General features: G+C 44.4%; 1 protein-coding gene across 1 annotated transcript in view; it reads left to right on the top strand.

The window, feature by feature from the left end:
- Positions 1–6,339, top strand: part of LOC134319648 (neuroligin-3-like) — a 119,766-nt gene extending 113,427 nt beyond the window's left edge. Inside the window, exons 4-5 of the mRNA XM_063000941.1 lie at positions 5,551–5,736; positions 6,197–6,339. Coding sequence (XP_062857011.1) covers positions 5,551–5,736; positions 6,197–6,339 — 329 coding nt within the window. The remainder of the gene's footprint in view (positions 1–5,550; positions 5,737–6,196) is intronic.
- The last annotated feature ends 6,179 nt before the right edge of the window (positions 6,340–12,518 follow it).

Below are 12,518 nucleotides of genomic sequence, written 5' to 3'. Positions count from 1 at the left end.
CCTTCAGGGGCCACTTTTATTCTCGGGCCCCTGGCGATTTCCAGCCTTGTGTGTCCTGTAGCTACAGCTTTGAAGACAATCTGCTACCCTGAGGGTGTTTTGTCCGACTTCATAAAGCAAAATAAATGCTTTTGTGTCTTTTTATTGCACCATACGGCCAAAAGTATGTGGACACCTAACCATGAGCTGGTTGGACATTTTATTTTAAAAGCTTGTGGATGAATATGGAGATGTTCCTCAATTCTGCACATCTGGGACGGCGTTCCAAAAGATTTTGGATCGTGACTTGTCGCATTAAGTTGAAGGAGTGTGTGTGGGGTCATGTTCCAGATCTTTCAGATTATCCAGCGGGGGTCGTTAAGGGCGGGGCTTAGACGGGTGTGGCTGCAACACTTCAACTCACTTTTTTTCAACTACTTTTGATTAATTTGCTTTGATTGATTCACTGATTACTCACTGCTTATTTACCGATTGTTCGCTTCTTATTTACCGATTATTCACTGATTATTCACTTATTATTTACCGATTATTCACTGATTATTCACTTATTATTTACCTATTATTCACTGATTACTCGCTGATTATTTACAAATTATTCACTGATTATTTACTGAACATTTACCGATTATTCGCTGGCTGTTTGCCGATTGTTCGCTGATTGTTCACTGGTTATTTACCGATTATTCACTGAATATTCACTAATAATTTGCTGATTACTTACAACTGTTTGCTTATTTTGATTATTTGTCGATTAGTCAGTGCTTATTTATTAATTGTTCCGTGATTATTTGCCGATTATTCGCTGATTATTTACTGATTATTTGCCGATTATTTACCGATTATTCAGTGACTACTTACCGATTGTTCAGTGATTATTTATCATTCACTAATTATTTACCGATTATTCTGTAAAAAAAAAATTAATACTAATTTGCCGATCATTCAGTGCTTGTTTACCGATTGTTCGCTAATTGTTCGCTGATTATTTACCTATTATTCACTGGTTGTTTTCGATTATTCACTGATTATTTACCGATTATTGACTGGTTATTTACAAATTATTTACTGAATATTTACAGATTATTCAATAAATATACACCGATAAATCACCGATATTTTATACACGGATTCCTGATGAAACGCACAACAGAAAGTGAATGGGGTTGAGGATCGATGGCAGGTCATCAGAATTCAAGAAGGCTGAATCACAATATATAATGGGGGGACACACCCACCAGTGTTCAGATCTGCTCAAAATGCCTCCCTGCCTAAATATTGATGTATAAATAAACAATAAACATATTCCATTTAATAGCTTTGCATCCTAAATTGTGTTCTCATCTGTTCTCACCACGTTGCTCTAAGCGACCCACTCGCCACCCTGAGTCAAACGTATAGCCGCGTCCTGTCCTGAATTTACGCTAACAGATCACCGCCACGCTCTCTCGCGAGCAGGAACGGCATGAAAGCTCAAATAAGACGCGGGTCGTGGTATAAAGACGTGAGCTTCTCACCATCCTGTTCGCGTCTCTCTGGCTGAATGAATCGATGCGCCGCGTACGTGACTTTGGCGCCGCGCCCAGTTCGTATGTGCTTTATATCGGCTGCCAGAGTTAAAATAAGCATATCTGCTGACTCTGTTAATCCGCAGCCGCCGGAACTGGCACGCGCCGGGTTACACCTCTTCCACGCGTACCGGGAGCGAATGGAACGCTTTCAGCGCCGCACCCTGAGCTAATTGTGACGCAGCAGGCGGTGGGAGAAGAAAAGACGCATGTTTACGCACCATATTGTGTCAAATATCGTGTTTCAGAAACAAATATGAGCACAGCGGTGGCACAGCGGCTCCGGGGACCTGGACCCAATCCGTGTCTCTGGTTACTGGCTGTTCGGCGCTTGGCGTGAGCTTCCTTTGTGTGCTCCAGCTTCCATCCAGCTCCCACAAACATGCCAGTGGGTGGATTGTTTCTATACTGTATGGCCAAAAGTATTCGGATGCCTGACCATGAGCTTATCGAACATCTCTTTTCAAAATCAAATGCTAGTCGTGATCTTTGCAGCTACTCTAATGAGAAGCTTCTCACAAGACTTTGAAGCATGTCTGTGGGAATTTGTGCCCATTCAGTCAAAAGTTGACCTCATTGTACGGGTGGGCACTGACGGTGATGTTCTGGTTCATCCCAGAGCTGCTCAGTGGTGCTGAGGTCAGGGCAGGACACTGGAGTTCCTTTATAGAGCTTGCTCATGCTGCAACGGGAAGGGCCTTCCCTAAACTGTTGCTGCAAATTTGGAAGCATATCATTTTTTCAAATCCCTGATTTATTTGTATTTTCTCCTCTACTCGTGCTGCCTCGCACTCCCGATCGAGGAGGTACCCGACCGCTTCTCTTCACCTGCACGAGGTGGGTTCATACGGAGATCCGTATCGCGTACGGAGAGTCACGCACTGATCTCCGTTATCCCCCGTCTCTGTGCAGCAGTGGTAAGCAGGCGTAGGTAAAAAATGAAATGTCTAGAGCGATTTGGGCAGCGTGGTGGTGCGGCTGGTTAGGTGGGTGCCTCACAGCACCATGGGTCCTGTAGACCTGGGTTTGAATCTTCTCCTCCCAAAAACATGTAGTGGATTGGGTACTTTTGTGTGAACAAAGTGTGTGTGTGTGTGTGTGTGTGTGTTGCTTGGGAATAGACTGGTACTCGTGACTGGTATTTTTTTGTGGGTCTGTGGGAACTTGTGCCCATTCTGTCAGAAGAGCATTTGCATTTGTGAGCAGCTCCTTTGTTTACACCGTGATCACAACACACCTTGAAGACTTGAATCTCTGGGTGGTGTTTACACGATGGTTTATCATGTTGTAACCCAACTTTAGGTCACATGTGCATTGTAGATAACTTTGACGGCAGGAATCGAGGTTGTGATGCAGTCATTCATAGTTTTTACCCCTAAATAGGGTCACCAGCACTCGAACCGTAATGTGTGCTCGAATCCCGGTGCTTTACGGTTTAACGCCGTACCCGTGAGACACGTCGACCTCAGAACGAATCCTCTCATCAGCCGTATCGTTTCGCTTCTCCGCGGATGTGACGCGCAGAACGCCGCCGCCGTAAACATGTCACTCCACGTCTACCCACCCCGGGAGGCCTCAGAACTCGGCGCGTCCCTCATTCCGCCCGCGGGATTTCATCAGTCCTGCGTTTTCTTACTCAGTAGTGCAGATCAGCGCTGGATTACTGAGATGGCATTCTGATTGGCACGCGGTGGGTGGGCGAATGGCACAAGCGCTTATCTTCTCTCAGAATGAAATGATCATTTAGATAGAACTGGGCCGGTAGGTGGTGGTTTGCTCATATTACGGCGTTTTGATCAGCGTGAGATTTGAGGACGTGTAGAAAGAGACGTGATTTATTCCTCTGCTTTTTCATTCATTCATTTTTTGTGCATTTACTCCTAATTTAGTCAAATCCAATTCCCAGATTTGTATTTTTAACACTCCTGATCGAGGAGGTACCCAACCGCTTCTCTTCACCTATGTGAGGTGGGTTCATGTGGAGATCCGTATCGTGCACGGAGAGTCACGCACTGATCTCCATTATTCCCCGTCTCTGTGCAGCGTCATCAATCAGCCAGTAGAGGGCATAACTGCAGCAGAAATTAGGAATCCCTGTGTGGGTAAAGGTTGCGACCCAGGTACTGAAGGCTTTATGTTTCGTCTTATAAACCACAGTGGGACCAGATTGCCACCATTTTTATTAATGCGGTATTTTTCGTTTTGAATGAATGAATAAATGAATAAACAGGCGACAAGAAGGGCCTGGGTTCGATTCCCTTTAATTGTGGAGTTTGCATGTTCTTCCTCCGGGTGCTCCGGTTTCCTCATACAGTCCAAAAACCTGCAGTCAGGTTAACTGGTCAAACAAAATGACCCAAAGTGTGAGTGTGTGTATGGGGGCGTGTGTGTGTATGGGAGCATGTGTGTGTGTATGGGGGCGCGTGTGTGTGTGTATGGGGGTGCGTGTGTGTGTGTGTGTATAGGCACGTGTGTGTGTATGGGGGCGCGTGTGTATGGGTGTGTGTGTGTGTATGAGGGCATGTGTGTGTGTATGGGGGCGCGTGTGTGTATGGGAGCATGTGTGTGTGTATGGGGGCGCGTGTGTGTGTGTATGGGGGTGCGTGTGTGTGTGTGGATAGGGGCGTGTGTGTGTGTGTATAGGCACGTGTGTGTGTATGGGGGCGCGTGTGTATGGGTGTGTGTGTGTGTATGGGGGCATGTGTGTGTGTATGGGGGCGCGTGTGTGTATGGGAGCATGTGTGTGTGTATGGGGGCGTGTGTGTGTGTGTGTGTATGGGTGTGTGTGTGTGTATGGGGGCGCGTGTGTGTATGGGAGCATGTGTGTGTGTATGGGGGCGTGTGTGTGTGTGTGTGTGTATGGGTGTGTGTGTGTGTATGGGGGCGCGTGTGTGTATGGGAGCATGTGTGTGTGTATGGGGGCGTGTGTGTGTGTATAGGGGTGTGTGTGTGTGTGAATGAATGAATGAACGGAACCTGAACTCATTCATCACAGGGGTGTCCACATACTTTTGGTTATGAGGTGTGGATGTTAATATCTTTAATAACAGCGTGATTAACAGCTTTGTTGTTGGTTTTAGATGATGTACTACACTGTAGAGCTCCTGTGGTTTCGCGGTCATAAATAATCACCTCCTGTAATTGAACGGGACGAAGCTGTTTACATACTGACGGATTTATGATTTAACTAAAGTACAAACAGCAGAAGCTGGAAATCTTTACTCTGTTTTACTCGAGAGTTCTTTATTTTTATTATTAATGTATTCTTTATCTATGTATTATCATTTTCCTGCAGTCTTTATATGACAATATATATGTTTTTACTATTTTTATACTATTTTCTTCCTTTTTCTCCTAATTTAATCATAGCCGATTAGTCTTCCACTGCTGGAGGGAATATTTGCCTCACACACGCTCCATCCAACACATATGTGGGCCACCGACCCCTTCTTATTTGCCCGTACTTCGGTGGATCGACATGTGATGCCAGTCTTACGCATGGAGAGTCACACACTAATCTCCACTTCTGTACAGGCGCCTTGGGCTACTAACCTCGCTTCCTTTTTTAGTCCACTCTTCTCCCACCCAGCAGACTTTAGTGGCCGATTTTGTTTGCTGCAATTTTGTCTGCACTGACACTTGTGACTGCTAGGGGGCACCCAACTGACCGGTAGCAGAGCTGAGATGTTGTTGATAACAGTCTGGATGGTCCTTTTTGTTTTTGACTTAGAATACATGGTGTCCATTTAGCACTTGAACTAATAATAATAAAAACATAACTAGCACTAACACTGGTAATAATATAGACATCACTAGCACTAGTAGTAATATAGACATCACTAGCACTAGTAGTAATATCGACAACACTGGCACTACCACTAGTAATAATATAGACATAACTAACACTAGTAATAATATGGACTGAGTGGTTTCCTGTTCTATTTAATAACTCATCTTCTCTCGTTATTTTTTTGTGATTTCCCAGGGTTCCTGAGTACGGGGGATCAGGCTGCTAAAGGGAATTACGGCCTGCTGGATCAGATCCAGGCCCTGCGCTGGATCAGCGAGAACATCGGTTACTTCGGCGGCGACTCGAACCGCATCACGGTGTTCGGCTCGGGGATCGGAGCCTCGTGTGTGAGTCTGCTCACCCTGTCCCATCATTCTGAAGGTAAAGAACATCCTGCTGATCTGAGAAAGAGAATCTCAGACTCTAATCACTAATGTGTGCCAACAGTCTGTGTCTGTGTCGGAGGCTGATTGATTGATTGATTCATTCATTTATTGATTTATTTATTTATGTTTATTGATTTGTTTCTTTATGCAATAATTTATTGATGAATTTATTAAATTTTTATGTATGTATTTATTTATTCATTCATTTATTTGTTTTATTTATTGATTGATTGATTTTTGTCATGTATTGATATATTAATTATGTAAAAAATAATTATTATTTATTATTTATTCATTTATTTATTTATTTATTTTGATGCCAGCGTGCGGTTTGTTTTAAGCGGCTGTGTCTTGAATCGTGTGTTTGCTTGTTAAACGCGTTGTTTGTTTTGGTTGTTGACCGGATTTATCCCGACTGAGATTAATGCCCTGTGTGCTCAGATGTGCTCTTTCAGTGCGCTTACAGTCGGCAGTTTGGAATAAAACGCTGCCAAAATGTTTTCAGCCCATGCCAACTGTGACAGGCTTTCCTCTGGCTGAGGAGCGTGAGGAGAATGGGAATAAACACGGCGCTGGGTACGCTTCGGCGCGGATGTGAAGCGACAGCGGCTTTACGCTGAGGTGCTACGGGGAGCCGCGGCAATGTTTTCGGGAGGAGATGTAGGGCGCGTGTTTTTGGGAGGAGATGTGGGGCGCGATGTAGGGCGTGATGTATGGTGCATGTTTTCTGAGCTGTGATCATTATTTTATTAGCTCTGGCAGCATCATGAACACGATTTTATTTGTACCAACCACCAGAAATGTGTTTATCATCACATGATCCAACAGTTGTGAGGGTCTTAAGCATCACAGAATGATTATTCAGGGTTTTGTTTGTTTGTTTGTTTGTTTGTTTGTTTGTGGGGGGCGGGGGGTTCTGCTCTGCCTCCACGGTTCATACCGGGACCTGACAGACAGTAGGAGGTGCTGTTGCAGCAGCTATGAAGTGATTTCCCATCCATCCCTCCCGGTCTGTTAAGTCCCCGACCACTAAGACTCGATCCCGGGTGTCTCAAGCTCTGACCCAACACCCCAAATATGTGTTTTGGTTTCCAGGGACATCGGTGGTTTACTAGTTATGTGCACCATCATGTAAGCGTAGGTACAACCGAGGGTGGCACAGTGGCTGGGTAGGTAGCCACAAGCATTTATATTGAATTGCTTCCTCTTTTCTTTGTATCTGCAGTATCAATCAGTCTTCTAGGAAGCCTTTCTACAAGACTTTGTGACTATTCAGTCAGTGAGAGAGCAGGACTGAAAAAGGGGACTTCCCCAAACTGTTGACGAATCAGTCGAATCATTTACCCTATATCATTTTATACATCTTCTAGCAAGGTATGTGGCACAAACAACTAAAGTCAACCATTAGGAGTGTCTATATACTTTTGACTGAATACAGTCTCAGCAGTTGATATAGGGGCCTTGCTCAGGGGTCCAACAGTAGAAACTGGGTGGTGGTCAAACCAGTGCTAGAACCAGTGACTTTCAGATGCAGGGGCAGACGCAGCAGAACCAGCCTACCACCCTACCTTACCCCTATCTAAACTCTAACCCTAACTCAACCCTAACCCTATCTCAACCCTAACCCTACCTCAACCCTAACCCTAAAATAACCCTACCCCAACCCTAACTCAACCCTAACCCTATCTCAACCCTAACCCTAAAATAACCCTACCTCAACCCTAACCCTACCTCAACCCTAACCCTAAAACAACCCTAACCCTACATCAACCCTAACCCTACCTCAACCATAACCCTACCTCAACCCTAACCCTAAAATAACCCTAGCATAACCCTAACCCTATCTCAACCATAACCCTAAAATAACCCTACCCTAACCCTAAAATAACCCTACCCCAACCCTAACCCTATCTCAACCCTAACCCTAAAATAACCCTACACCAACCCTAACCCTAAAATAACCCTACCCCAACCCTAACTCAAACTCAACCCTAACCCTAAAATAACCCTAACCCTAAACCCTACCTCAACCCTAACCCTAAAATAACCCTACCCCAACCCTAACCCTACCTCAAACCTAACCCTAACTCTACCTCAACCCTAACCCTAAGATAACCCAAACCCAACTTTAACCCTAATTCTATCTTAACCCTAACCCTGCCTCAACCCTAATCTAAACCTACCCTAACCCTAATAAAACCCTAACCCTAACTCAACCCTAAGCATCGTTCGCTCGCGCGTGTCTCTGTATCAAACACCGTAAGAAGATTAAACCTAAATAAGATCGTTTTGCTCCTGCTTTTTTTAAATAGCGTGTTTTCTGCGTTCTCCGCTTCACTAATCGTCTTGATTTCCTTAAACGAACGCGAACATCCTTTTTCATTTTACTTCCGTACGGTGAGTGCATTGTTATTTATGCCCCGCCATGCTATGCTCCACGTAGCGCGTTACTATCCCGCCACCTCGAGCGGCTCCCTCCTCTCAGCATAAATTGGATTTTACTGATGCTGATATTTCTCTGGGATAGAAAAGCCCGGCATGTTTCCATGAGATAAAATAAATAAATAAATAAATAAATAAATAAATAAATAAATAAATAAAAAAGCAAAGAGGGGCACTTTTGAGGTGCGAGATCCTGGGAAATTGAAGCGGGTAAGCCCTCTGTCATGAAACTGGGTATTTGGTGGTGAGAATATCAATACGATTCCCACATTCCATCCTAAACCTGTGATTTTAGTCATCAGATGAAGGATGGGGGCGTGAAGCGGCTCGAGAGGAATATCGTACAAGAGTGGTAATTGCTAGCGTGCTTTGTAAGCGCCGGATGCTACGAGCAGCGTACTAGATATTATTAAATATTATTAACATTTTAGCGTAGCTCCTTCAGACAGTAATTATATCATCATATTATTTTCACTCTTACAGGTTTGTTTTTTGGCGAGTATCACAGGTCACCCAGAGCTCTGTGGGGTGTGAGACTGAGAGAGATTGAGGCCACGGCTTGTTTTGGCGAGGTGTGTGTGTGTGTGTGAGTGATGGTGTTAATGAGGCCGTAGTGACCAGCAGGTGACACGCTGTTTCTCCATCCTCAGGTTCAGGATGATCCTCAGATGTTGAGATCAGATCTCTGAGGTCACTGCAGGTTAAGAAATGTCACTTAAACGTATTATCAGCAGTAAAGTGTTGATACATGAATTAAAAGTGAAGCTGCACACACACACACACACACACACATCAGTGCTGTGTGGACTAAGTAGCTGGTTGCAGTTGCAATCTCAGTGAATTTTTAGCGCACATTCACCCGTGCCGTTATGCCGAATTCTGCACTTCTACCGTAGATGCATGATTTTGAAGGAGAGAACCCTACCTTAGCCCTAACCTTCACCCTACATCAACCCTAACCATAACCCTAACCCTACCTTAATCCTAACCCTACTGTAACCCTAACCCTACCATAATCGATCTCAACCCTAACCCTACCTCAACCTTAACCCTACCTTAGCCCTAACCCTACCTCAGCCCTAACCTTAACCCTACCCCAGCCCTAACCTTACCTCAACCCTAACCCTACATTAACCCTAACCCTACCTCAACCCTAACCCTAACTCCTAACCCTGATCTAACTCTTACCTATACTTTTACTTAAATTATCTTATATAATATTTATGTACATTCATATTTATTTATTCTTTCAGTAGGTGTAGCTCAATATATGACCAGTACATTTTTGATAACATACTCGCCGAGTGTATCGACCTGATGAATCTCCTACATCTGAACACACTGCAGTTGCACTTTCCTAAAATAGCTAACTGAATGGGCACCAACACCAAGTTGGCGTGAACAGCCTTTACTGTGCCACAGCTGGACAAACAGCCTACCATGGAACGAGGAGTGAAGAACTTAGATGGTCCACTTAACCTACAAATCCAAGTGGGCACTTCTGCACACCGCCCGCTGTGTTCCTGTTTACTCCGCTTCAGGACTTGACCTGATTGGACACAAAGATTCAGCTGTATTTACAATCTGGTCCTGATACCAGACCTGGCACATTTTTTACATCCGTGCCCATCCTGACCCAACCTCCAGTTTATATCTGGGTATGGGACCTGCACCGGGAGCGCACTGAGAAGCGCACTATCTCTAAAATAACACTAACCATACCTCAACCCTAATCCTACCTCAACCCCAACCCTAACTCAACCCTAACCCTAACATAGCCCTAACCCTATTTCAACCCCAATTCTACCTCAACCCTAACCCTAACTCTACCTCAACCCTAACCCTAAGATAACCCAAACCCAACTTTAACCCTAATTCTATCTTAACCCTAACCCTGCCTCAACCCTAATCTAAACCTACCCTAACCCTAATAAAACCCTAACCCTAACTCAACCCTAAGCATCGTTCGCTCGCGCGTGTCTCTGTATCAAACACCGTAAGAAGATTAAACCTAAATAAGATCGTTTTGCTCCTGCTTTTTTTAAATAGCGTGTTTTCTGCGTTCTCCGCTTCACTAATCGTCTTGATTTCCTTAAACGAACGCGAACATCCTTTTTCATTTTACTTCCGTACGGTGAGTGCATTGTTATTTATGCCCCGCCATGCTATGCTCCACGTAGCGCGTTACTATCCCGCCACCTCGAGCGGCTCCCTCCTCTCAGCATAAATTGGATTTTACTGATGCTGATATTTCTCTGGGATAGAAAAGCCCGGCATGTTTCCATGAGATAAAATAAATAAATAAATAAATAAATAAATAAATAAATAAAAAAGCAAAGAGGGGCACTTTTGAGGTGCGAGATCCTGGGAAATTGAAGCGGGTAAGCCCTCTGTCATGAAACTGGGTATTTGGTGGTGAGAATATCAATACGATTCCCACATTCCATCCTAAACCTGTGATTTTAGTCATCAGATGAAGGATGGGGGCGTGAAGCGGCTCGAGAGGAATATCGTACAAGAGTGGTAATTGCTAGCGTGCTTTGTAAGCGCCGGATGCTACGAGCAGCGTACTAGATATTATTAAATATTATTAACATTTTAGCGTAGCTCCTTCAGACAGTAATTATATCATCATATTATTTTCACTCTTACAGGTTTGTTTTTTGGCGAGTATCACAGGTCACCCAGAGCTCTGTGGGGTGTGAGACTGAGAGAGATTGAGGCCACGGCTTGTTTTGGCGAGGTGTGTGTGTGTGTGTGAGTGATGGTGTTAATGAGGCCGTAGTGACCAGCAGGTGACACGCTGTTTCTCCATCCTCAGGTTCAGGATGATCCTCAGATGTTGAGATCAGATCTCTGAGGTCACTGCAGGTTAAGAAATGTCACTTAAACGTATTATCAGCAGTAAAGTGTTGATACATGAATTAAAAGTGAAGCTGCACACACACACACACACACACACATCAGTGCTGTGTGGACTAAGTAGCTGGTTGCAGTTGCAATCTCAGTGAATTTTTAGCGCACATTCACCCGTGCCGTTATGCCGAATTCTGCACTTCTACCGTAGATGCATGATTTTGAAGGAGAGAACCCTACCTTAGCCCTAACCTTCACCCTACATCAACCCTAACCATAACCCTAACCCTACCTTAATCCTAACCCTACTGTAACCCTAACCCTACCATAATCGATCTCAACCCTAACCCTACCTCAACCTTAACCCTACCTTAGCCCTAACCCTACCTCAGCCCTAACCTTAACCCTACCCCAGCCCTAACCTTACCTCAACCCTAACCCTACATTAACCCTAACCCTACCTCAACCCTAACCCTAACTCCTAACCCTGATCTAACTCTTACCTATACTTTTACTTAAATTATCTTATATAATATTTATGTACATTCATATTTATTTATTCTTTCAGTAGGTGTAGCTCAATATATGACCAGTACATTTTTGATAACATACTCGCCGAGTGTATCGACCTGATGAATCTCCTACATCTGAACACACTGCAGTTGCACTTTCCTAAAATAGCTAACTGAATGGGCACCAACACCAAGTTGGCGTGAACAGCCTTTACTGTGCCACAGCTGGACAAACAGCCTACCATGGAACGAGGAGTGAAGAACTTAGATGGTCCACTTAACCTACAAATCCAAGTGGGCACTTCTGCACACCGCCCGCTGTGTTCCTGTTTACTCCGCTTCAGGACTTGACCTGATTGGACACAAAGATTCAGCTGTATTTACAATCTGGTCCTGATACCAGACCTGGCACATTTTTTACATCCGTGCCCATCCTGACCCAACCTCCAGTTTATATCTGGGTATGGGACCTGCACCGGGAGCGCACTGAGAAGCGCACTATCTCTAAAATAACACTAACCATACCTCAACCCTAATCCTACCTCAACCCCAACCCTAACTCAACCCTAACCCTAACATAGCCCTAACCCTATTTCAACCCCAATTCTACCTCAACCCTAACCCTGCCTCAACTCTAACATAGTCCTAACCCTATTTCAACCCTAACATAGTCTTAACCCTAACCCTACCTCAACCCTAACCCTAAAACAACCGTAACCCTACATCAACCCTAAACCTACCTCAACCCTAACCCTACCTCAACTCCAACCCTAACCCTCACCCTAACATAGTCTTAACCCTAACCCTAACTCAACCCTAACCCTAAAACAACCCTAACCCTACATCAACCCTAACCCTACCGCAACCCTACCCCTAACCTTAACTCCTAACCCTGATCTAATCCTTACCTATGCTTTTCCTTATATTATATCATGCTTATATAATATTTATGTACATTTACATTTAT

The sequence above is a fragment of the Trichomycterus rosablanca genome, chromosome 8 (genome assembly GCF_030014385.1).
Source record: "Trichomycterus rosablanca isolate fTriRos1 chromosome 8, fTriRos1.hap1, whole genome shotgun sequence".
Lineage (NCBI taxonomy): Eukaryota > Metazoa > Chordata > Actinopteri > Siluriformes > Trichomycteridae > Trichomycterus > Trichomycterus rosablanca.
This window is presented reverse-complemented; position numbering and strand designations above follow the sequence as displayed.